The sequence below is a fragment of the Bos taurus genome, chromosome 17, assembly GCF_002263795.3.
Source record: "Bos taurus isolate L1 Dominette 01449 registration number 42190680 breed Hereford chromosome 17, ARS-UCD2.0, whole genome shotgun sequence".
Classification (NCBI taxonomy): Eukaryota; Metazoa; Chordata; class Mammalia; order Artiodactyla; family Bovidae; genus Bos; species Bos taurus.
Window position 1 is genome coordinate 53,729,293 of NC_037344.1, and position 25,637 is coordinate 53,754,929.

At 48.4% G+C, this 25,637-nt stretch overlaps 1 protein-coding gene across 10 annotated transcripts in view; it reads left to right on the forward strand.

Annotated features, from left to right (window-relative positions):
• The window catches only part of KDM2B (lysine demethylase 2B), a 118,710-nt gene that overhangs the window by 78,300 nt on the left and 14,773 nt on the right, over positions 1–25,637 (forward strand). For 6 of the 10 annotated variants that reach the window (XM_059876377.1, XM_059876375.1, XM_059876376.1 and 3 more), the window contains 2 exons: positions 24,034–24,258; positions 24,937–25,029. In XM_059876377.1, coding sequence (XP_059732360.1) covers positions 24,034–24,258; positions 24,937–25,029 — 318 coding nt within the window. The remainder of the gene's footprint in view (positions 1–24,033; positions 24,259–24,936; positions 25,030–25,637) is intronic. The other 4 variants (XM_005217983.5, XM_005217985.2, XM_059876374.1 and 1 more) reach the window with 1 other exon arrangement.

Consider the following 25,637-nt stretch of genomic DNA (forward strand, 5'->3'; position numbering starts at 1 on the left):
CCTGGAAAATCCCATGGATGGAGGAGCCTGGTAGGCTGAAGTCCATGGGGTCGCTAAGAGTCGGACACGACTGAGCAACTTCACTTTCACTTTTCACTTTCATGCACTGGAGAAGGAAATGGCAACCCACTCCAGTGTTCTTGCCTGGAGAATCCCAGGGACGGGGGAGCCTGGTGGGCTGCCGTCTACGGGGTCGCACAGAGTCGGACACGACTGAAGTGACTTACCTTACCTATTACCTCATTAAAGACCTATCTCTAGGGACTTCCCTGGTGGTACAGTGGTTAAGACTCTACGCTTCCACTGCAGGGGGCCCTGTTCCATCCCTGGCCAGGGAACTAGATCCTGCATGCTGCAATTAAAAAAACAAAATGCATGGTGCAATGAAAGAGTGAAGATCCCTTGTGCTGTAACTAAGACCTGTGCAGCCAAATTAAAAAAAAAAAAGACCTATTTTCAAACACAGTCACATTCTGAGGTGCTGGGGGTCAGACTTCAACATATGGATTTGAGGAGGACACAGTTTAGTCCATAACATGTATTACACATTATACAAAAAGGAATAAATCATATAATAATGAATATCATGATTCCCCCTTCAACTGTAGAAATAAATTATTTCCGGTATAACCAAACCCCCGTGTATTCCTTCTAAATGTATGCAACAGTTCTGAGGTCTTATTGAATTCTTACAATGAGGCTGGGAGGATGGGATTATCTTCATGAGGCAGCTGAAACTGGAGGTTCAGAGAGGTACGATGGTAAGTCTGAGGCCACCCAGCTTATGAATCTAAGGTGTTCATCCCCAGATTTGTCCCTGCGCCTGAGGAACTCTCTCAGACGTGGCGGAGGGCAGGGGGAGGGGCGGCCGGGTGCCGTATTTATGCGTTTCCTGGCTGGTGGGGTTAAGAAGTTAACAGGAAAGGAAGAAGTAAGTACACGACTGACTGCCTGGGCCGCCCAGGTCTCTCGATTCCCAGGTTTGCAGTCCGCTTCCTCCCAATTTGATGCAGGTTGGCTTGAAAGATCAAGGGTGCTCATTGAGGCTGTCAGGATTCGAAGTCAGGAGCGGTCCGGGTCTGTCTCAGGTTACTTAAATAATTAATGCTAAATGATGATTAGCAAGAAATGCTTTGATCTCCCACCTTGCCTCCTGGAGAACAAAGTCCCTTTCTGGAACTGATTAGGTGCCATGAGGTCATTTCTGATGTGGCGTCTTTCAAATCAGAGATGCTACTGAATCACCCTTGGTCACCGTCCCCCCACCCCCACTCCACTCCATTGGCTGTTTTCACCAGTGGTGATGGATTTGTTTTGATCCGTCTATACTCTGGCCACTTCCTTTTATGACCAAGTGGTAAGATTTGGAGCGGGGGGAGGTTGTCTGTGACCTTAGAGCCAAACTGAGGGAACTGAACTACTTTGAGGCCCGACTTCTGACCTCAGCCTTATTAGTGTGTTGACCTCCCTCACAGCAGCCAGACGCTTCTACCGGGCCAGGCTGCAGGTTGGTTCCCAGAAAAGGAAACCGAGGAAGGAGGTGAGAGGAAGCCACGGTTTTCCTGGAAAGAGAACAGGTTGATGCATTTGCTTCTTAATCTCTAGTGGCCAAATCAGGCTGCCTCTTGAATTTCAATTATTGTCAATTTTTCTGGAGTGGAGGAGCAGAGAGGCTGCAGAGTGTACCAAGAACCCTGACAGCGACATGGGGACAGCCCTCTACAGCAGTTAGTGGATCAGCTTCCTTACGGGGACGTCACCGGAACCACGGGAGGAAGACAGACACACACACAGCTGACATCTGTGTCATGCTTCAGCTCTGCTCTTCCCCTTCCTCCATACTTGGGCATTTAGATCTGGGAGGCCTGATAAATCTGGGGTCTCCCCGGAGCATCACACACAGCCTTTCCCTGAAGGATAGTCACCTAAGTCATTAAAAGAGGCCCCCATGTTCCCCCTCCTGTTCCCACTGCCCTGTTCCCAGCTCCTGTCTCCCCCAAGTAATTAAGTTGATGGTGTACAGTTGAGGAGGAGGATAATGCCTGCCATTTATTGTTGCCTGCTCAGGGCCAGATCATTTCCTATAAAGGCCGTGTGGCCTCATGAGGACCCATGCTCAGGCTGGTGACATCTGCTTTACCTGGGAAATGGTTTTTTTTTTTTCTAAGTTGCTTCCTGGGCTCCCCTGAGACACTCTTATTCATTAGGTGTTGGTGGGGCCTAGGAATCTGCACTTGTTAAATGCTTCACAGGTAATTCTCATGCACAGTGAGGCTGAGCTCTGGGGTCAGGTACACCTGGACTCCTGGCTCTGCCAGTTACTAACTGTGTGGTCATGGGACAGTCTGAGCCTTAGTTTACTCACCTATGGAAAGGGCTCATAGCGCTTTCCTACAAGGTTGCTGTGAGGGGCTATCTGCAGAATGCCTCTATAGTAGCCCTTCCATCCGGAGAAGGCAATGGCACACCACTCCAGTACTCTTGCCTGGAAAATCCCATGGACAGAGGAGGCTGGTAGGCTGCAGTCCATGGGGTCGCTAAGAGTCTGACTCGACTGAGCGACTTTACTTTCACTTTTCAGTTTCACACATTGGAGAAGGAAATGGCAACCCACTCCAGTATTCTTGCCTGGAGAATCCCAGGGACGGGGGAGCCTGGTGGGCTGCCATCTCTGGGGTTGCACAGAGTCGGACGCGACTGAAGCGACTTAGCAGCAGTAGCAGCAGCCCTTCCATCAGTGATAACAATTAGGCTTTTTCATAGTTCTGTTAGTAAATAATAATCCCGAATCTGCCCATCTAGAAGGCAGAAATAGAAGACACTGGAGGAGGAGCTGGGTCAGAAGCAGGTGATTAGTTTAGAGACATTCCCCATCTCTACATGATTACTGGCTGATGCAAAAACTCAATCTCAGGCAAGGCCCTGAATGGCTCAATTTCACGGAGGTAGTCACAGCTGGCATTTCCCTAAAGGGGGCTGGTTTAAGAAACTGGTTCTTTATGCCTTCTGCACTCCACTGGAGGGAGGAACCCTAGGCCTGTGAGCAGAAGGGTAACTTGTCTTAGAATGTGCGTGAGAGCAGCCTTGGAGATCAGGAACAGGCAGCGGGGAGACCGGCAGCAGGGGCTGTAGGGCGGAGAGGCACAATCCAGGACCCCCACCTAGAGTCCCCAGGGCTTCCCTAAGTGACAGCTAAGTCATCTGTGGAGTTTGGAGGCCAGCAGGTTGCCAGGAGCACAGACAGTAAAAACCCCTGATCACAGAATACCCACAAGAGATGGTCTGCTCATTCTGGATAATGTTGCCTCCAACATCAGCAAGAGAAAAATCCCATTGATGGTCAAAGAACGCCACCGTTTCTTAGAAGCTGGGACCCCAGGTCTCTGACCAGATATATGATCTCTGATTCCAGAATCCGTAATCTCTGAACCATATGACTGGGATCCTATCAGAGCCCCCTGCCTTTTTCAGTTGAACCCAATGAACCATATGACTGGGATCCTATCAGAGCCCCCTGCCTTTTTCAGTTGAACCCAACGATGCTCTGTAAATTGAGCCTCTGTTCAACTCCCCTCCGTGACCTGGTGGGAGGGTGCCAGGATGCCATTTCATTTCCTGCTAAGATCCTGACTGATAGACAGACTTCCCGTTTTCTCCTTCTGCTGGACATCCACATTCTACTCTGCATTTTTTTAAATTTTGTTTATTTTTGGCTGTGCTGGGTCTCTCTAGTTGTGGTGAGCAGGACGACTGTTTGTTGCGGAGCACGGGCTCCAGGCTCAAGGACTCAGTAGCTGTGGTACATGGGCCTAGTTGCCCCCAGGCATGTTCGATCTTCTTGGACTAGGGAACCCATGTCCCCTGCAATTTCAAGGCCGACTCTTAACCACCAGGGAAGTCCCTATACTCTGCATTTTGCTGCATATCTGTCTTAAGCTTCCATTAGCTTCTTGAGACTGGAGCTCATCTTATTAATTTTTTTCTCATCCTTTTTTGTATCCTGTCATGCAAGATTGGTCCCAGAAAATGTTCAGTGAATGAATGAACTTGATAGCAAGGTTTCCCCAGAGCTTCTAGAAGATGAAGTTGTAGTCAGTCAGTTCAGTCTCCTTGCTGTCTTTTACCTGCTCTCCAGATGCCTCAGAGTCATCACTAGTGAAAGTAAGCCTCTCTCCTTACTTTAATTTGTGTGTCCCAGTTGCAGCCAATAAAAGAATGGTGAATAGAAGAGCACTATGAAAGGCTCTTGGTCTTCCCTGGACCCTTTTGTCCCTCACATTTAAGCATCTCCCTTCATCCTCTTGGACTTAAAAAGATCTTATCTCTCACCTGGAACTTTTCAGCTATCAACTGTATCATTTTATTGAAACTTTAAGACAGTGATCAGCTGAAATAACCTGTAATTAAAGTCTGCAGCCCAGGATTTCTTTCTTAGTCTGATAACCTGCTTGGCTGTCTGTGTTAATAATGCCAAAGACAAATTCTTGGAAAGCAATCGAGATACCCAGGGCTTTCCTGTCTTTGGTGGAGTAATTAGAAGGCCTGGCTGGCACTGTAAGTGACTGCTTGCCATTATCATGGTTTTATTTCTAGAACAGTGCTCTATCCTTCAGGCTTTTCCTTTTTTTTTTTTTATCAAATGGCATTGTATATTTCCTGTTTCAAAGGAGGATACTTGATCATTGACGTTGGAAGTAAGTTGTGACAGCCCTCCCCACCCCAACCCCTGCGTGTCTAATCTGGCTTTATCAGAAAGATGGATGTGTGTGCAACCAAGTGATGTTGTCAGATAGTCTGCTCCCCAAATGTAGGTGATCTAGAGAAAAAAGGGGCACAGTTAAGTGAATACAGGTGAAATATTTGCTTTATTTAAGTTTGCTTCCTGTTACAAAAAGGGGAAGAGGAAGTCCATTTGTTGGGACAAGGGGAACTTTAATTATATACACAGAAAATAGGTAGAAAGTGAAAGCTCTGGTAAAATCTGCTCTAAGTCACTCACCTTCTTCAATGAATGTAAATGACTAAACAGCAAAGCATGTTGCAGGAATTCAGAGATAATCTCCCTTAAAAGAATGATTTTGGGAGGGAGTATTTAAATTCATTTCTCTCTTAGTTAATATTTATGGGACAAGATGGCAGGAAGGGTTGTGTTGGGGACTGCTCTGGGGAAACTTGTTGGTTTGAGTGTACCCAGTTGATTGATTCTTCTCGGGGAGGGTGTTCTTTTATTTCTTTTTACTTATTAGTTTATTTTTTAAAATTGAAGAATAATTGATTTACAATGTTGTGTTCACTTCTGGTGTACAACAGAGTGATTCATTTTTGTATAGTAAATATTACACATTTTTCAGATTCTTTTCCATTATAGGTTATTGCGTGATATTGAATATAGTTCCCTATGCTGTACAGTAGGACTTGTTGTTTACTTATATATAGTAGTTTGTATCTGCTAATTCGTAATTCCTAATCTACCTCTCCCCACTCCTTTCCCCTTTGGCAACCATAAGATTTTCTACGTCTGTGAGTCTGTTTTGTAAATATGTGCATTTGTACCATGTTTTACATTCCACATATAAGTGATATCAGATGCATTTTGTCTCTCTCTGACTTTCTTCCCTTAGTATAGTAATCTCTAGGTCCATCTTTTTATTTTATCTTTTATCACATTTCCTTAAATTGTGGGAAAGAGACAGCATAAAATTGACTATGTTAGCTATTTTTGGGTGTACTTGAGTGGCATTTTGAGTGTATTTTGGGTGGCATTGAGTACATTCACATTGTTGTTAACCATCACCACCGTCCGTCTCCAGAACTTTTTCATCATCTGAAACTGGAATTCTTAATCCCTTAAACACTAAATCCCCATTCCCCCATGTTCTACTTTTTTTATCTCTGTGAATTTGACTCTTCTAGATGCCATGTATAAGTGGAATCATACAATGTTTGTCTTTTGTGACTGGCTCCTTTCACTTAGCATGTCTTCAGGGTTCATCCATGCTGTAGCATGTGCCAGAATCTCTTTCCTTTTTAGAGCTGAATGGTTTTCCATTGTATGTATATACATTTTATTTACCCATTTATTTGTCGATGGGCACTTGGGTCGCTTCCACCTTTGGCTGTTATAAATAATGGCTGCTGTGAAAAGAGGTGAGTGAAAATCTTTTCAAGCCCTTATTTTCAGTTCTTTTGGGTACATACCTAGAAATGAAATTGCTGGAATCATAGGATAATTATGTTTTAATTTTTGGAGGGGCTGCCATACTGTTTTCCACAGTGACTGCATCAAGCATTCCTATCAACAGTGCACAAGGGGTTCCAGTTTCTCCACATCCTGGCTATTGTTATTTTCTGTTTGTTTGTTTTTCATAATAGCCTTCCTAATGGGTATGTTGTTTTTCAACTAACTTTATTTTTTATGTTCAAGTATTCTTTAGAGTATTACAGACATCATGTCATTCCATCCCTCAATACTTAGGTTTGCATCCCTGAAAAATAATATTTTTCTCCATTCTTGAAATAACATTATTATACCTAGCAAAACTGACAGTTCCTCCTGATGCTGGGTCATATAAATTATCTTTTACAGCTACTTTGTTCAAATCAGGATCCGCTCCAAGAATCTGTTCTTAATTCTCTTTTAATCTTGACCTTTCTCAGAATATTGATTGGTAGAGAAGATGGAACCATGTCCTGAAGAATATCTCACCTTATGCATTTGTCTGATTGCTTCCTCATGGTGATATTTAGCTTTTTCGTTATCTCTTGTAATTTCTGTAAATTAGAAATTAGGTCTAAAGGTTTGGTTAGATTGAAGTTAAATATCATAGGTAGTGGATTAAAGCGATGGTGGTCTGATTATTCCCTCATCATTCAATTACGTTCATCCCTCTTTGCTCCAGAGAATAATCTGGAAGGGAATACGTTAGGCCCTTACTTCCATTTACCACTCACTGATGATTTCAACACCAGTTATCATTCTTTTCCTGTATCAATAATTTTCTCAGGAGCTGAAAATAAACCTTTGGGACTCCTCTGGCAGTCCAGCGGTTAAGACTCTACGCTTCACTGCAGGGTGCCATGGGTTCAATCCTTGATCGGGAACTAAGATCCCTCACACTGCACAGCACAGCCAAAAAAAAAAAGAAAATGAATCTTTGAAGTATTATCATCCCTCCTTTATGCACTAGCTGGCTTTTTTTCTGCAGTTTTCCCTCATCAATGGGCACTTCCCTTGAATATACTTCCTCCTGAAAAGGCTGCACACATGCTTAATTCTTTCCCTTTAAACACCAATTTTCAAACTAAGGAGTTGGTATAATGGTTGCTTCAAATGGTGACAGATGAGTTTTGTCAGACTTTTTCTATTTTGAGTATCTTGGTAAACTCATGGATTTTCATAGATCCAAGGGGCTTGTAGAGGCAAATTGGCCTGCTGGAGCTGAGCCATTTTTAAAGGAAAGCAAGAATGTACGTGAAGAAGGCAGCCAGAGTATATGTGTGAGAGAGCGTGTGTGTCTCTGTCTGTTCCCCCATCCCTTCTCCCAGCCATACCAACCAGTGTGTATTCACATTTGTTAGGCGTCCTTAAGTGAAGCTTTCAAGTGCTGTCAAAGCCCATCAGACCCCCATGGTGACTGTTAGCAGCTCATTTAGGAGGTGATTCAACTATCACCTTGGTTTGTAAGTTTCAACCTGCTCCAGGGCTGAGTGGCTACATTTCCTAACCAGGTTACCTTTCAGGGACAGGAACAAAGATCACTCTTAAATGATACCTGATGAAAAGGAAAAAAAATTATGTGTGTGTGTGTGTGTGTGTATATGTGTGTGTGTGTATGTATATACAAATATTTGTGTTGTATATAAATACAAATATATATATACAAATATTGTATATATACATATATACCCAAACACATGTGTATATATATACAGATACACTTTCTAAAAACTTTTTATATTGGAGTATAGCTGATAAACAATCTTATGGCAGTTTCAGGTGGACAGCAAAGGGACTCAGCCATGCATATACATGTATCTATTCTCCCCCAAACTCCCCTCCCATCCAGGCTGCCATGAAACATTGAGCAGAGTTCCCTGTGCTGTACAGTAGGACCTTGGTGGTTATCCATTTTAAATATAGCAGTGTGTACATGTCCATCCCAAACTCCCTAATACATAATTTTTAAAATTGAAGTAAAATTCAGTTAGCATAAAATTAGCCATTTTAAAGTACCAATTCAGTGACATTTCGTATTTTCACAGTGTTGTGTAAGCATCACCTCCTTCTAAACCCCAGGATATTTTCATCACTCCCCAAAGAAACCCCGTGCCTATTAGAGGGTCATTTTCCATTCTCCCATCGCATCCCCACCCAGCCCCTGGCAATCATGAATTGGCTTTTGGCCCCTGTGGATTTTTCTATTCTGGACATTTTATATAAATGGAATCATACTATATGGTGTGTTTCACTTGGCGTGTTTTCAAGATTCAACACGTTGTAGCTTGTATCACTACTCCGTTCCTTTTATGGCTGAATAACATGCCATTGTATGGATATACCACATTCTGTTTACCTTTCATCGATGGACAGAATTTGATTTGTTTCCGCCGTTTGCCCATTGTGAACAGAGCTGTTAATTTTCCTCCTGTTTTGCCTCTTCACTGTCTGCGTTATCGTCCCATTTTGAGTAAGCTTTGTATTTGGTCTTTTTAAGTCTTTATAACCTGGTCTTCCAAGGTCTTTCTTTGAAGGATGGTGGGATGGACAGTGAGGGGTGCTCTGACTACGAAGGAGACCAAGGGCAAGATTTGGTCTTGTTAAGAAAAATATTTGGGGGGTCTTCCCTGGTGGTCCAGTGGTTAGGACTCAGTGCTTCCATTGCAGGGGGCAGGGGTTTGATCCCGGGTTAGGGAACTAAAATCCCACATGCAAAGTAGACAGGGGGAAAAAAAATTACGAAAGTCCTGCATGAGGGAATTCCCTGGTGATCCAGTAGTTAGGACTCCATGCTCTCACTGCAGGCATACAGGTTCAGTCCCTGGTTGGAGAACCAACATCCCACATACCAAGTACTTCGGAAAAAAAAAAACAAACAATAAAAAAAATAATAAAAAGTCCTGGTTATAGGCCCAAATTATGCTGGCATTTTGTGTACTTGTAGTCCCTATTTTCTGGGGTGGGAGGTGGGATTGCAAAGTGAATCCATTAATCTTGTATGAATTGTCCAAGCGCTCAGCCTTAACCTAGATTTGTGTAGGGAAATGAATGGAAAGGGAAGTAACTTTCTAAGGTCAGTGATTGAGTTGGAAATGGGATGGATGGCAGGAAACATTTCTCAGATCAGTGCTAGTCACCTGTTAAATTAGTTAATTTTTTAAAAAAATCCTGTGCACAGTCACAAATCTTCCAGTGAATGTAAATATTTATTGGTTGATCTTTGTAATGTAAGGAGACAGTATTAGGAGAAGAACTCTATTTAAGAGAAAGCTTGGTCTCTTTAAAGGAGCCATCTGACAGATATATGTGGGTTTTAAATGCTTGTGGAATGATTCTCCAGGGGCAAAATAAAAAGCAATTAACATTAGTAATTTCCTTAACCGAAATCAGTGCAGCCCTTGGTCTGTCATACAGTGACTCTTTGAACCATAGTTTTATCCAGGCAGCTCTGAAATTAGTCCTAAATTGCTATGTGACACGATGCAAAAATTTTTCTTATTTATGTTTTATTAGAAAAATAACTCTCCAAAAGACCTACTTCTTGGGCTGTGAATGGGGAACAACCCATTGAAGAACAGAGAGACAAGTGGTAAAATAATAGTAAAATAACTGAAGCATGCATTCTGTATTGCTTATTAAACATACATTATTACGTATGTTAGGAAGCAACCCTCCAAGTCATTTTTGTTCCTTCTTTAGGGGCATGTTTACAAATGGTGTCCCTTGGTTCAGGAGTGTGCCAGCCAGTTACTGGTCTGGACACGGGAAATGCATTCTCTTTCCCTGTCCTGATCCTCTGGAAAAGACTGTTTCCAAGTTTAGCCATGCCCTTTGTGACATGGATACAAGGAAATGGGGCACATGCCAGGGAGACCCTTCCCTAGGGAGCCCAGAGTCCAGGGGGCATTTATTCAATCTGTCCCTTTCTTACTGGTCCTGGACATGAGGATGGAAAGGACTGGAGGGGACAGCTGCCCTCTCCCTTCCACCTTAGGTCACTGCCCATCTCTGCCCTGGGACAGCCTGCAGTCCCTCAGATGGCTAAGTCTGGGCAAAATCTCTGGGCAGACTGGGATCACTCCTCAAGTCTCATGATCTAATAGGCAGACCAGAAAATTAAATGACATTCAGAGAAAGCGAAGAAGTGGGTGACACTTGTGACTGAGGCAGGCTGGTCTTCCATTTCTTCCTCACTTGGTGAAAATTTTGGACCCTCCTGGCTCAGGGCAAGCACCAGTTACCCTGATGGCATTAGCTTTGGGGAACTCTTTCTAAGAAAGCCAAAGAAACCTTGGCTAAGTGGAGCTGGGAGACCGTTCAGTTCTTAGGGTCCCTGGAAGAGGAGGTTGAAAGGAAGAAAGGATGAGCCTAAGGCACAATATAAATGCTAAATTTTAAGGTGGTAATTCTGGGCAAGTAAATAATATATTTTGTATATAGTCCAGTACACTATTAATACAAAAGAAACGCTGGGTAGTTGTGTGTACTAGTTAGCTAAAGGAAGTTTTGATCAAGGAGGTAAAGATGCTAAAAGGCTCTTTGCAAGTGTCAGAAGAGGAATTCTTAAGAGGTGTAAGGGCAGTGGCTGCTGGCATGAGACTTGTTAAAATTTGAAGAGGACCCACCACATTGTCATATCTTATTCCTGGCTTCCTCCTTTCACATCAACCTCCACAGATCCATCAGGCAGCAATCTGGTTACCAAAACCATGCCTCCCTGTCCTGAAATTGAATTTGAACTGAGAACACAGAATTTGCAAAATTTAGTCAGGGACAGTTAATTTTCCGCATAAATCTTGAGTATTTCACTTGGATTATTACACTGGTCTCACATGGCATCCTCCTGTCTTGATTCTGGCATTAGTGCAATGTGATTAACAGCCCAGGCTGCAGGCTCCAGCTGCTTATAGGTTCAAATCCAGGTCGTTTCACTTCCTAGCAGCCATGTATCTCAGTTTCCTCATCTGTGAAATGGGTGAACGGTAGAACATACCTCATGGGGCTGTCTAAAAGAATAAATGAGATATATCTACACTACACTTAGCATGGGATCTAGCCCTTCAATCATGCTTAGTAAACATTAGCTCCTCTTTTTGCCTGGACCCCTAGAGGGGGCCTCTGGATGGTGTTTTATAAGGAACCCTGGGCTTCAGAGCTACTTTCCAATTTTCTCTGGGCTTCCTCACCTTTTCTCTAGGCTTTCCTTACCTGTGAAGTCAGGGACGGGGGTCTCCAGTGAGGCCCCTTTTAGCTCAGAAATGATGTGACAGAAGGAAGAAAGTTTTGTGTTAGCTGTAGCTTCTGTTCATTAACACTTTCCCTTTCTCTTCTTTGAACCATGATAAATGAGAACTGTCTTTTTACTTCCTTAAATACAGAAGTGAGCTTTTGAGAATTCTCAAAAGAAATCAGCCCAAAGACAGGTCTAAATAATCTTGTACTCCTGCTAGATAATGAGAAAAACCTTTGAGAAGAAGTCCTGTTTCCATACCTCTCTCTTGATATATTGTGCTATTTGTATGTTTCTGTATCCTGGCAGTTTTGACCAATTACAGTGAAGTGAAAGCATGATTAGCTTTTTTTTTTTTTTTAGCCCCTCCTCTTTCTTTAAGGGACTTCCTGCTAGGTTGAGTGGCCCCTGAGAGTTCACGGACTACATCAGATAGAGACTTTAACCAGACAAGGTAGTTTTATAAAGGCTGAGACTTTGAGGGGTGGATTGAGATGGAGGGGGTGTATTCTTTTCAAAACGATGTTTTTGTTGTTAACCTTGAATGAATTGTGAAAAATGTAACAAGGGAGAAAGGTAATTCAGAAAAGGTATGTTTCAGTAAAGAGCAAGTTGGCTGGGATTTGTTTTCCCCCATAAGTGTCAGTGGTTGTATAAATTTCAGACTTTAAAATCCACTCAGTAAAACTGACATCCCTGTTTATTCACTCTGGCTGACTCCCTGATAGAAACCTCCTGAGTTTTACATCCATCACTCATTTTGCCTTCCTTGAAAGCCCAGGGCATGACCTGCCTGTGGGTCCCTTCTGTTCTCAGAGTGGATTTCATGGCCCATGGCCTGGGCATGAATAACAGTTGGACAACACTGCAGAGTTGGTCACCAGGTTTCACAGCTAATGAGCTTTTTCTTGGGAAAGCTTCAGATTCCTTGGTTGGGCAAACCCTCCCACTTTACAGATGAAGAAACGGGTGCATGTATACATGTTTAGTGTCACCTTGGACATCCTAATTAGATGATGAGTATGCCAGCTACCTAGCTAAGGCAGTCTGGTCCTTAGCTTGAGTTTGGCTGTGGTTTTGATGCTTATAACAGAATTGCTCACTCTAGCTAATGGTCACTGAGCTCTTCCTTCAGAGTAAGGACTACTGGCCTAAGTACCCCCTAGACTTTTTTCTTTTTTTTTAATCAATCTCAATCTGTATTTCCAGTAACAGTTTTCTACAGGAGTGGGCTGCTTTAAGCGTTAGGAATGTTTCCAGTTTAAGAATTTAGAAACCCACACCTTCTGGGCCAGCTTCAGGCACAGCAAGTCTTCTACGAGACTGGGTTCTGGCCTGCCCTCACCCCTTTCGAAAGCGACCCTTGGGCACCTCACCAAAGGGCGGGCTGTGGGTGGGGTCCTGTCCAAGACAGTAGGGCGCCCACCTCAGAGCAGAATGCATTCATGGTGTTCTGTCTGGCAACCACCCAAGTCAGTACTGCTCCCGCCTGTACCACCACGCCGCATTTAACGCTGACTCCCTCGCGACCTGGAAAGGCAAACCTGAGGCCAACGTCAGGGGACCAGCCTAACCGAACTGCTGGCGTCTTGCAGAACTGGCTCCCTAGACCGTACCCAGGCCAGCGGGCCCGAAGAGGGTACGGGACTGCCGGGTTCGCAGGCATATCAGGTCGTGGTCTCAGAGCTTGTGCAAACCCGAGAGTCCGTGTGCCCGCTGCCGGGGCACAGGGACCCGTCCCTGGTGTCGCGTGCAGGGCCGTTCCCCGAGGCCCATGCACCCCGGGGCTCCTGTAAGACACCCCGCAGGACCACACAAAAGACCCCACCCCAGGTCGGGCGTGCATTTCCTGTTAGAGACGCGCGGCGTGCAGCCACCCATGTGCATCCCGCGGCGCGCGGGCCGGGCGGGGCGCGGGGCACGCCCCCACGCAGCCCCAGTCCCCCAGCTCCGGCCGCGAGGGGCCGCCCTCGGCGGGCCCGCCCCCGTGTCACCGCAGGCCGGGCTCCCTTTGTGTGCGGCCCGAACGCCGGGGCCGCGCCATTGGCCCGCCGGCCCGGGGGGCCAGCCCCTTCCTGGCTCGCCTCATGCATATGCATGAGCGCCCCGGCCCTCCCCACGCCGGCCCCTCTCCGCCCCCTCCCGCGCGGGCGTGCGAAGCGCGCGGCGCGGCTCCCTCCTCGCGGCAGCGGGAGCCCGAGCCCGAGCCCGAGCCCGAGCCCGAGCCAGGGCGAGCCGAGCCTGCTCCGGGCGGGCGGCGGCGGCGGCGGCGCCGCTCCAGCCATGTCAGCGCGCGCGAGCCTGGGCCCACCATGAGCCATGGCCATGTCCGTGAGCGCCGAGGACGACGACTATGAATCGGAGCCGGACCAGGTCTGTGGCCCGGGGTGGGGTTGAGGGAGGGACCCGCCACCCGCCGGTTCGACCTCCCGACCGACCGACTGACGCGCCCCGGGCGGCCGCGACGCCGCCGCCGCCACGATGAGGAGAAAGTTTTGCAGTCGCCGCCGGCGGAGCTGCCAGGGCCCGGCCCGAGCGGGGCGTGGAGGAGCGCGGCAGGCCGGCGGCCACCCGGGCGCCGCGGGCCCCGCAGCCGGCCGGGGCAGGGGGCGTGTGCGAGCGTCCGTGCGTGAGGGTGGCTGGCCGTGCCGCGGGGACAATGTGGGCCTCGCCGTCGGGCGGGCCCTGAGGGGCGCGGGCCACGGCCCGCGGGCAAGTTGCGGGCGCCGGCGCGGGCGGCCGGGCGCGCCTCGCCTTCCCCTCGCGCCCTCGCCCGCGGCCCACGCGCGTGCCGGCCGCCCCGGGCGCACCCGAACCTGCAGGCGACGGCGCCTCCTTCCTTTCTGTTTGCAAAGTTGCACCGGGACCCTCGGCCTCTGGGCTGGAGGACGCCCGCGGCCCGGAGGGTGGGCGGCCCGGGGCCCGTGGGCCCGACGGCCCGAGCTTTTGTCTGGGCGCCGCGCGCCGGCCGCCCGCCGTGGGCAGACGGAGACAGGAAGGGGTACGAGGCTCGGGCCGGCGCGGGGAATCCGGAACCCAGCGAGTCCGCTCCGCGGCGGCGGCAGCGGCGAGAGGAAGCCGTGACCCCAGATGGCAGTATTTGGCCTCGGTTGGATCTAGAAGGGAAAGCAACCTCTCTTGGGACCAGGGGCTTGAAATCTGTATAAAACAAAGCCTTGGGTGTGTTTACGGCGTGAAAATTTACTCCGGGGAGATTCGTGTTTAGGAAGCAGGGGAAGAAAGTTGAGGTTTTACGAAGTAGAATCTGCACGGTATTTGAAACAGGGCACCAGCTTGGTAGACTTGTCTGAGGAATTAAGCATTGACGGGTTGAGTTATCGTGTGGGCATGAGACTAGGTGAATAAGATGCTTACTTATAATCCCGGGTGCATTTCCTCAGTGGAATGAAGATGTTTCGGAATGTTCAGGCCAAGATGTAGGAACGTTTTTTTTCCTTCTATCAGGCGTGGTTGAGGAAGTACTATATATACTGCACGTAAGTCGTAACACACATATTATTAAGTGGTTTTATGTAACAGAGACGAAGTTAAAGTGCATTTTCTCAGTTTTGCTGGACGTTTTTCAGGCTCATCGTGTATCTTATGATGTGTTCCTGAATCTCACTTGTCTTCTGGATCGGATGAACCCAGAGACAACCCAAGTGGTTTTGCCTTAAAACTTTCATCAGGGCAGAAGCATAGTCTGTGAGGTTCTCAGTTCTTGCTGCTTAGGTTCATACTTCAACTCTTCCTCTGAAAATTTTCAATTCAGTGTGGGTCTGCCCAATCCCTGCCAACAGCGTACCCTTCCTGCATCTGGTCACTCATAAGACATCTGTATTCAGTATTGATTGTGTTTTGGTGTGTCGAGTGAGGTTCCTGTTACCTCTTTTGTTTTGGTTTTTAATTTGGCCACACCCTATGGTAGACACTACATGGGACAGGACCTCTGTATGTCTCTGGGCTTAAATCACATTTTCACTTTTTTGCCACTCCTGAGAGGACCCATACTCCCTGTAGGCAGATTTTTCCCCCTCCTGCTCACATCAGTCAGCCTGACTGTGGCACAGTTGTTAGTAACGGAAGTTCTCCAGGTTGCCGTGTTCGCTTTAAGATGATGCTACCACTCAGGAGCATTGAGGGAGATGACCTGTAAGCCAGGCCAGCCAGTGGGCAGAAGGTTTTCCCCAGAGTCCCAATAGAGAAGTTGGCTGTCAGCCACAGACCCTGCATTTGCCAGCCCTCCAGGTCATGGCTCCCTGCTGCTTGCCCTCCCACCCCCAACCCTTTCCTCAGCCCCAGTATTTCTTGGATCTGAGAAGAGCGGCTTCCTCTGAGGCAATTGTGTCTTCCACATGGGAGCCAGAGTCTCTGGATGGAATCTGCAGCTCACAGACTGTAGACCCCGCTCTCCTCTAAAGTCTCCTTCAAGGAGGGGCAGAAGTCTTGGAGTGTGGGCATGCAGGTATGCTTGGTCACCTGCTGCGGGCCACCTGCTGCGTGAAGGGCCCCAGTGGAGGCCCTGTCAGGAAGCTTCTGTTACCTGGTCTGTCCCTGCAGCTGAGCCTGGCCCCTCACCCTTGATCAGAATTTTGCCTGCTCTACCTTAAAAGTCTCTGCACTTCCTTGGTCCCCACTGGAGGGTGCTGTCCAGTCCTGGGCGGCTTCAGGCTTCCTTACGCGTGTACCGCCAAGCTGGCCTTCTGCCCCGCACCTTCCCACAGTACCCTGCGCCTCCCTGCTCCCAGTGTTGGGCGCATGCAATGGGAGAGACCCTTGGTTGGGCCTTCTCCCATGGACTTCCTTTGCTTCTTCAGTGCAGAATGTGCTGGAAGATTCTTTTCAGCTCTGATTTTTTAGTTTGAGGGCTATTAGTAAGGAGAATCTCATCTTGTGTGTGTTTTTTTTAACTGCTAAAGAGTAAATACCATTATTCCTTTTTTTTTCCTTTTTAACTAAAATGATTACTTTTTAACTAAAAATGATTACTTCTTGTTTGTTAAAAATACTGATTAGGGGAACTTGCCTGGTGGTCCAGTAGTTAGGACTCTGTGCTTCCACTTCAGAGAACACGGGTTCGATCCCTGGTTGGGAAACTAAGATCCCACATGCTCCGTGGCACGGCCAAAAAAATTTTTTTTTAGGAAATTATGATGAAGAAGATCTCAGAAATTTATATGGCTGTAACCACTGCACTATTCTCTGTAACTGTTATAAGAGTGACATTTTCATATGGGTCCCTGAACCCTCCCCAAATTACATACAAAAGTTTTATGACCTTGTGTGTATGTGCATTTTTCTGGGAGAAAGGTCCCCAGCTTTCCTTGGATTCTCCAGAGGCCCACCCCTCCCCTGGGTTTCTGGTAGCTCCTGTGTTTTTATTCTCTTGCTCCTTACTCTTGGTGTATAAACAAACCCAAGCCCTCCCTGGAGTCTGCAGGTGTGTGTTAAGGGGCCTGCAGCTCAGCTCAAAACCACCCTTTCCTGGGATGTCCATTATGCTTGAAGATCTGGGAACAGACATGATGTTGAAAAAAATCTGTTATACAACTGAAGGTAATGTTAGCATGACAGATTTCCCTGCTGTTTGGGGGCTCTGGCTACCCTTCTTGGGGCCAGGTGTCAGTGGGCTGCTGTTAGGGGCAGTTTGATGGGGAACACCAAATCATAAAAACAGACACAGCCTCGCTTACTGTTCTCTGACCGACTCCTCTTGACAGTTGAAACTCTGGCCTGCTCCCTCCTTGAAGCTCTTCCGTCTGCGATGCCATGAACTCCTGCTGCTTCTCCTGCCCTTCTGGCAGTTCCTCAGTAGGGTGCTCTTTGTCACCCGGCCCTTAGATGTTTTCTGTCCTGAAGGTACTGCTCAGGACCCTGTGGTCCACGCTGTCCATTCTCCCTGAACAACCCTGTGGACTTAAGTCGTTCAGCACCACACGATGCTGATTCCCAGCTGTGTGCCTCAGCTCCAGTCCCTCCTGGCTGCTTGCTACTGGCCACCTTCTTTGGATGTCTCATGGGCTCCTCGGATTCCATGTGTCCACAGCGGATTCGTGTTCTCTCCTCTCTCCTGTTGCTCTAGCCTGAAACCTCAGAGTCTTCCAGGACTCATCCTGTTTGTAAGCCCCACCTGCACCCAGCCTACCGGGTCTTCTAAACCGGCTCTGCTTCTAAAACACCCCTGAATCTTTCCCTCCCTGGCATTCCTCCTGTGGCTTCTACCCCAGCCTTCACAACCCTCGACCTGACTGCTGTAGCATCCTCAACTCATATCCCTGTCTTTCATCTTGCCCACCACCCAAAAACTTCACTCCCCACAGTGCAGCCAGAATATAGTAGTTTTGTTCCTGTACGCAAAGCCCTTTAAGTGCTCTTTATGCAGAACACCATAATGTGGTCTATGGGGCCCTGCAGGTTTAGGCTCCTGCCACCTCAGGGCTGTTTTCCAGCAGCCATATCAAGCTATTCCTTGTACGGGTCATCTAGCTTCTTCTCTCTATCTTACTCTTCCTTCTGCCTAGAATATTCACTCCTGAACCCCACCCCTCCTCCTGGCCTGCAGCAGCCTATCTTCTCTCTAAAACTCACTTTAGTCACGGCCACTGTGTGTGACACTTGTCTCAGCCTCTCTTCCTCGTGAGATGAGGCACTTCTGGGTCAGCATGCCAGGGTCCAGGCTGTAGAGCCCCTGCCTGGGTATCTTGGCTTCTCGTTTATGGGCAGTATGACATTAAGGAGATCACTTAACTGCACTGTGCCTCAGTTCCCTTATTTCTAAATGGGGGTGTGTGTGTGTGTGTGTGTGTGTGTGCGCTCAGTCATATCCAACTCTTTGCAACCCCATCAACTGGGGCCCACCAGGCTCCTCTGTCCATGGAATTTTCCAGACGAGAATACTGGAGTGGGTTGCCATTTCCTCCTCCAGGGGATCTTCCAGACCCAGGGTCCAACCTGTATCTCCTACGTGTTCTGCATTGGCAGGTGGATTCTTTACCACAGAACCACCTGGAAAGATAATAATTCCTCCCTCATAGATTATCAATACAAATATTGAAAAAGAGTGTTACTTCAGTAAATGTTCGCTTTTGATTTTATCATCATTGTGTTGCAGTGCATATTTATGCAGTAACACATCTTTCTCCCCCTGGACTGTAGTGCCTTTGAGAGTAGGGAACAAACACACCTTACTCAGGTTTGTAGTCCCAGCACCCAGTATCGAGTCTGTATATAATTCACAGCCAGAAGACAGTTGAGTGGGTAGGTGGGTGGGTGTGAGTGTGAGGGGGTTAATGAATGAGTCTCTGGCACAGATCACATGCTTTATTGGCCTAGTTTGGAGAAATTTTTTCATGCGCTTATTGCCCATTTCTTATATCTCTTTTTGGAGAAATATCTGCTTAAATCCTTTGCCCCTTTTAAAACTGAGATAGTTACTGGGTTTTTTTTTTTTTTTTTCAGTTGCGCCAGGTCTTAGTTGCAGCATGCAGGACCTTCATTGCTATGTCCTGGATCTTTAGTTGTAGCACTTGGGCTCTTAGTTGCAACACGGAGTATCTAGGTCCCTGACCAGGAATCGAGCTCAGCTCCCCCTGCATTGGGAGCGCAGAGTCTTAACCATTGGTCCACCAGGGGAATCCCGAGATATCTGTCTTTCTGTTGTTGCTGTTTTATACCCTCTGGATACTAGCCCCTTAAGAGATGTATATTTTGCAAATAATTTCTCCCACTCTCTGGACTTCTTACTTGATAGTGCCTTTTTTTTTTTTTTTGGACTGCATCAGGTCTTGTTGTAGCACGTGGGATCAAGTTCCCTGACCAGGGATCAAACCCCAGAACCCTGCGTTGGGAGCGTGGAGTCTTAGCCACTGGACCACCTGGGAAATCCCTGATAGTGCCCTTTTAAGCACATAAGTTTCAAATTTGAAGGCCGGTTTTATCTTCTTTTGTCACCTGTGCTTTTGGTGTCATATTCAAAAGCTCATTGCCTCACCCAAGGTCATGAAGATTTACCCTTAGTTTTTCTTCTAAGAGTTTTATGGTTTTAGCTATTACGTTAAGGTTGTCTATCCATTTGGGGTTAATTTTTGTATGTAGTGTGATGTGAGTTCAACGTCATCCTTTTGCATGTGGATATCCGTTTATCCCCACACCATTTGTCGGAAAGACTGTTCTTTTCCCCACTGAATTGTCATGACACACGTGCCAAAAATCAGTTGGTTATAACTACTGTATTTATGGGGCTTTACTTCTGAATCCTCAGTTCCAGTGCAGTGATCTGTGTATGTGTCCTTATGCCAGTACCACTCTGTTTTGGTTACTGTGAGTGAAGTGCAAGTCGCTCAGTCGTGTCCAACTCTTTGCGACCCCGTAGACTATACAGTCCATGGAATTCTCCAGCCCAGAATACTGGAGTGGGTAGCCTTTCCCTTCTCCAGGGGATCTTCCCAACCCAGGGATCGAACTGGGGTCTTCTGCATTACAGGCAGATTCTTTACCAGCTGAGCTATCAGGGGACTGTAGTTTCAAAGTAAGTTTTGAAATCAGGAAGTGTAAGTCCTCCAACTTTGTTCTTCATTTTCAAGATTGTTCAGGTTCCTTGCATTTCTACATGATTTTTTTTTTTTTTTGGCCATGAAGTATAGCTTGTGGGATCTTAGTTCTCCAATCGATCTGGGATCCAGCCTGCCCCCTGCGTTGGAAGTGTGGAGTGCTAACTGCTGGACCATCAAGGAAGTCCCTCCACATGAATTTTAGAATCAGCTTTTCAGTTTCTGCAGATGAGCCAGCTGAGATTTTCACAGGGGTTGCACTGAGTCTGTAGGCCACTTAGGGGGTACTGCCATCTTAATGGTGGTGTCTTTCCGTCCATGAACGTGGGATGTCTTTTCATTAATTCAGGTTAATCCAACTAATGTTAAATCCCAGTATTTTAGAGATGAGGGATTGAAGGTTCTGCCCATGAATATTCTGGAGAATAGGATCTGATGGGAGGCACTTAGTTAATGTTTGTGGAATGAATGAACTATCTCAGTAGTATTCCTTTAAAAAAATTTCATTGTTTAAAACTTTGTATCAATAACATTCCTTTTAAGGATGATACTTATGAGATGTTGATGGGGAAAAAGTGTTGGAATACTTAAGATTTGTGTGGGTTCAATTTTCCTAACCAGATGGAGCTGAGACTATGAGTCCTGAGCTGATAAAATCAACAAACCTTGGGGTTTGGGAGACTGCTTTGTTTATATGTGAAAGTCAGTGGTCGCTACTATTCCCTTTTGCTGAGAAGAACACTTCAGGCTGAAATTAACAAAGGAATATCCTGGGTTATTTGAATAGAGGTACAGGTAGGATAGAGTAGAATGGAGTATTGGTTTGGGCTTGCCTGGTGGCTCAGGTGGTAAAGAATCCAACTCCGGTGCAGGAGACCTGGGTTTGATCCCTGAGTTGGGAAGATCCAGAGAAGATCCCTGGAGAAGGGAATGGCAACCCACTCCAGTATTCTTGCCTGGGAAATCCCATGGACAGAAGAGCCTGGTGGGCTACAGTCCACAGGGTCATAAAGGGTCGGACACCAAAGTTTGGGACCAAAAGAAGTTTGGGAACGTCTAGGTGTTACCCAAAAGAAGTTAGGTCACCTTCCCTAATAGAGACCTTCTGATCTTACCTGTTGATTTTCTCAGCGGTCTTTATAAGGCTCCTGAATTTCAGGTGTTGCTCAGTTGACTCCTGCTGGCCCACGAAGCTGCAGGCTGCAGCAGCTTCTCTGGAGGCCTGGCAAAGAGGGCCTGAATCAAGGTCTCTGGAAGCAGCCGCCCTTAAACCTCTTCCTTTGAGGCGTTGTCTGCCGTTGACTCTTGTCATTTTCCAGGATGTCTCAGCTGCCATCAAGATCCAGACAGATTTGGTTTTCCCATAGCCTGGGAAAGTGCTTCTTCAGATGAAAATGAACTTTGGGAAGCAAAGGAAAGTGGGTTTATTTCAGAGTCAGGTATGAGCTTTATGACTGGTTGAATTGACCCAACTCTCTTAGTTCCAAGTGGCCAGTGAGGCCAGGGGTACTCAGCGGCTGTTTATACCTGATGCTCCTGAGTGGGAGGCAGAAGCCAGTTTTGGACACCTGGGATTTTTTCCCTTCATCAAAGAAGCCAGTCTTTAGACTCTGCTGCTCCAGGGTCAGTGTGTAAGCCCTTGGCCTTGGTTTTGTCTGTGGGGCTGGAGCGTGTGCTCTCCTCTCTGTGCCTGACTTGTAGCTCTGAATCTCCCATGTTTCAGGGATTTGAGGAGTGAGTTGCTGACTGGACTAGGGCTTTTTACCGGAGAGTCTTCTGGGCTGTAAAGAGAGGGAAAAAAAAACCTTCCCGGTCTCCATTTCTCTAGAAACTGATGTCTTCCTCTGCACCTCGTGTCAGCCTCCATTCTGCTAAGGGCATCGAGGCACTAGCTGTGGGCCCGTTCCCATGGATCTGGGGGTGCTCATCCTGCTCGGCCTGCGTGTCACTCTGGTTTATAGTGTTTACTCACACTCGCAGGGTACGCACATCCTCTGCTGGCTCCCTGACCTTGGGCAGGTCACTTGCCCTCTAGCTGCAGTTTCCTCATCTCCCACAGGGTTATTACGGGGAAATTAGATGATGCCCTGTGTGAAGTGATGAGCAGGACGCCAGGCCCCCGGCAAGTGCCCACCTGCACTGTGGTCACCGTCCCTGTCATGGCTTCTTGCTGCTTAGTGTTCGGGTCCACAGTCCCTTACTTGCTGTTCTCAAATCTAGAGACTCTGAAAACTGATTTTTTTTCACTACTCATCTGGCAGCAAGACCTGACCTGAATTGACAGGTGATGCATAGATTGACATACCCCTCTGAAGGTGCCTGCCAGGGCTGTGGAACTGCCCACGTGCATGACTCGTGCCACACCCCCCCCCAACTTCCCTGGGGTGTGTGTGGTGTGTAAGGAGGCCCTCCACAGCTTGCAGGAGGAGTAACTTGCGTTGGGGCAGCCCCGTACCCTGCCTGGGGACACTGGCATGGTCTGGCGGGAGTGGCGGAGTCAGGGCAGGGGCAGTAAGGACACAGGGACCCGTGGATCTGGGTCTGGATGAGAGGGATCACGATTCAGAGAAGATGGTGGGAGTGAGGCGCGATTCTCAGAGAAAGGTGGGCTGTTTTCCTTGCTGATGTGGCTGTAAGTTTCTCAGCAGCCCCTGTAGTTTTTGGGGAGGAGACTGTAAGTGTGTACTGTGGTGGGGGGTCCCCTGAAGGAAGACTTTCTCTGCACTGTGGTACATTGTAACCACACTTCTCAGCCTGGGAGCTGGCACGGGGCAGGATTTTGCCAAAGGATCCAAGTTTGGCAAGCAACTAAGATGAAAAGGCCGGGATGGACTGAAGCTGGCTAAGAAGGGCTTGAAGCATTTGATGCCAATTAGATAGTTTTGGGAAGAGAGTGCGTCTCCCTGACCAAGGGATGAACCATTTTCCAGAAAATAGAAAGCTGCCCCAGGCGGGACAGACTCTCCATGCCATCCTGGTCTTTCCCAGATCTGATCCCGGGTGGACAGTGTCCCAGCAGCTGGCTTCTGATCCTGGTTTGCAAGAGGCTCTGGAGCTGGTGGCCAGGTCGTAAGGGTCTCAGAGCAGGACATGTGGCTGGCTCGTGCCCTGCTCAGCATTTACCAGCACTTTGTGTTCACCTGTGTTTCTCTGATAGGATTTGGAGCCCATGTGGAGAAGGTCTCAGAAATCAGCTCCTTAGGGTTCCGGTCTCCTTCTCCCGGGGTCTGGTTTATTGAGCGCATGCCAGGTGTCAGCCGCCTTGTTGAGGGACAGTGGCGACAAGCACCCTCCGTAACTGCCTCCCGAGCTCTTGTCTCGAGAAGACTCTCACAGGAGAACGGGCAGTTATGCTGTGGTGGGCCGGAGCGGGCGGTCAGGGAGGGCGGCCAGGAGAAGGCGGTGTGTAAACTGCGCCCTGCAGCCCGAGCTGGCCTTAGCCCGGCGGTGTGCGGAGGCGGCAGTGCTCCTGGCGGACGGGCTCCCCGCGGAGACACAGGTGGCCTGAGGAGCCTGGCCTGAGGCGTGGGGGCCACGGGAGGCTCTTGAGCTGCCCTCAGAAGCAGGGATGTCCCGTGCAGTTTTCTGCGCCTGCCATAATGAAGCCCCAAACAACGGATCCCCTCTGGAGCCTGGAAGTTGGAAGTCAAGGTGTCGCAAGGGCCCTACTTTCTCTGAAGGTTCTAGGCGAGGACCCTTCCTCTCCTCCTCCAGCTGCTGGCGTCCGCTGGCTTTTTTGGCATTTCTCGGCTTGGAGTCAGGAGCCCTCCAGTCATCTCTCCGCCGTCTCTCCGCGTCTTCACATAAGATCTCTCTGCTGCGTCCACGTTCCCCCTTTCACAAGGACACCAGTCCCACTGGAGCAACGTCCCCCTTCAGGCCCTTATTTTAGTGATTTCCTCTGTAAAGACCCTATTTCCGAATAAGATCACATTCTGAGGTCGTGGGGTCGGGACTTCAGTATGTCTTTGCGGGGTGGGGCACACTTTACCGCCTAAACCGCCGTCTTACCAAGTCGCCCGTGTCTTCTCCCGCAGAACCGGGCGGTAGGTCGGCCCAAGGGGAAGCTGGGCCCGGCCTCCGCGGTGAAGTTGGCCGCCAACCGGACCACGGCGGGAGCTCGCCGGCGCCGGACGCGATGCCGCAAGTGCGAGGCCTGCCTGCGGACGGAGTGCGGCGAGTGCCACTTCTGCAAGGACATGAAGAAGTTCGGGGGCCCCGGGCGGATGAAGCAGAGCTGCATCATGAGGCAGTGCATCGCGGTGAGTGCGCCCCGGGCCGCGCTTCTCCCCCGACCCCACCTCGCCGAAGGGCAGCCCTTCCTTCCTCCGGACTGGCACCGTGGAATCCAGGCCCCACCTCCTCCGCGTGGGGCTGGTCTCTGCAGTCCCTCCGCTGAAAGATAGTGTGGCCACAGCAGAAATCCCGGAGGGGTGCTCCCTCCTGGAAAGAGAGGGGGGCCCTAGTGCTGTTTCCAGATTGCTGGCTGCAGGGCTCCGGGACGGTTCTACAATGCGCTGCGGCTCCTTTTTTTTCATAGTCCGATGGTCTTATAATCCTTCCTTCCCTCGATGACCCAGTACTTTGAAGTCTCAGCCATTAAAGATGTCGGGGCAGCCTGTCCTGTCTTTGACCCCGTTGCCAACATTTATGGTCCAGTTCATGATGGTTGTGGGCCCTCCCTTCCTTCCTGTCCTGCCTTCAAAGTCAGAGGTCTGGGTGGAAGGTCAGTGCCCCTCCTGAGGGGGCCGTCCCAGAGAAAGAGGACTGATTTATGGGGTCCAGGAGTGGGCTGCTGGAGAGCCTGTCCAGCCCCTCCAGACCTGGCCTCCTGCTTTGCCCCTGGACAGGGCGGTGGGCACTGACTCTGGCCATTCGGCGGAGTCTCAGCTCTGCCCTGCATCTGCCCTGCACACACTGACGCACTCTGCCTTCCTTAGGGCACTGTGCCTCCAGCCCCAGGGAGGGAGTGGCGATCTCCCTGCTCCCCGGGGACAGCAGGCTCAGCGGGAGGATCAAGGCCTCCGGCCCAGGTGAGCCCATTGCAGGCCCAGCCTGGCATCGAGGGAGCCTTCCTCCTGTGTCCCTGCTTCTTCAAGCCTGGGGCACCTTCCTCTTCTCCCTCCTACATGTACTGCTTGTATTTTCTGTCTCTGTTTTTAATTGTGGTCAAGAACTTCTGTGACCATTTTTAAATGTACATGTCAGTGATATTACCAATGTGCTTTTTTTTTTTTTAATGCAAACTGATCTGTGCAACTTTTTTATCTTGTCAAATGGAAACTCTATATCCATTGAACAGCACCTCCCTCCACCCCCCACCCCAGCCCCTGGCAACCACCTTTCTACTTTCTGTTTCTAATTGTGACTACTTCTTAGATCTCTTAGAAGTTGAATAAGGCAGGGTCTGTCTGTTTCACTTAGCATTAATGTTCTTGAGGCTCATCCTTGCCAGGGTATTCTTCTTTGTAAAGGATGACTGATATTCCACTGTATGGATATGCTGCATTTTCTCTTTCTGTTCATGTGTTGATGGGCATTTAAGTTGCCCCCACCTCTTGGCTATTGTGAATAATGCTGCAGTGAACATGAGCATGTCACTATCCCTTTGAGATCCTGCTTTGAATTCCTTTGGATATAT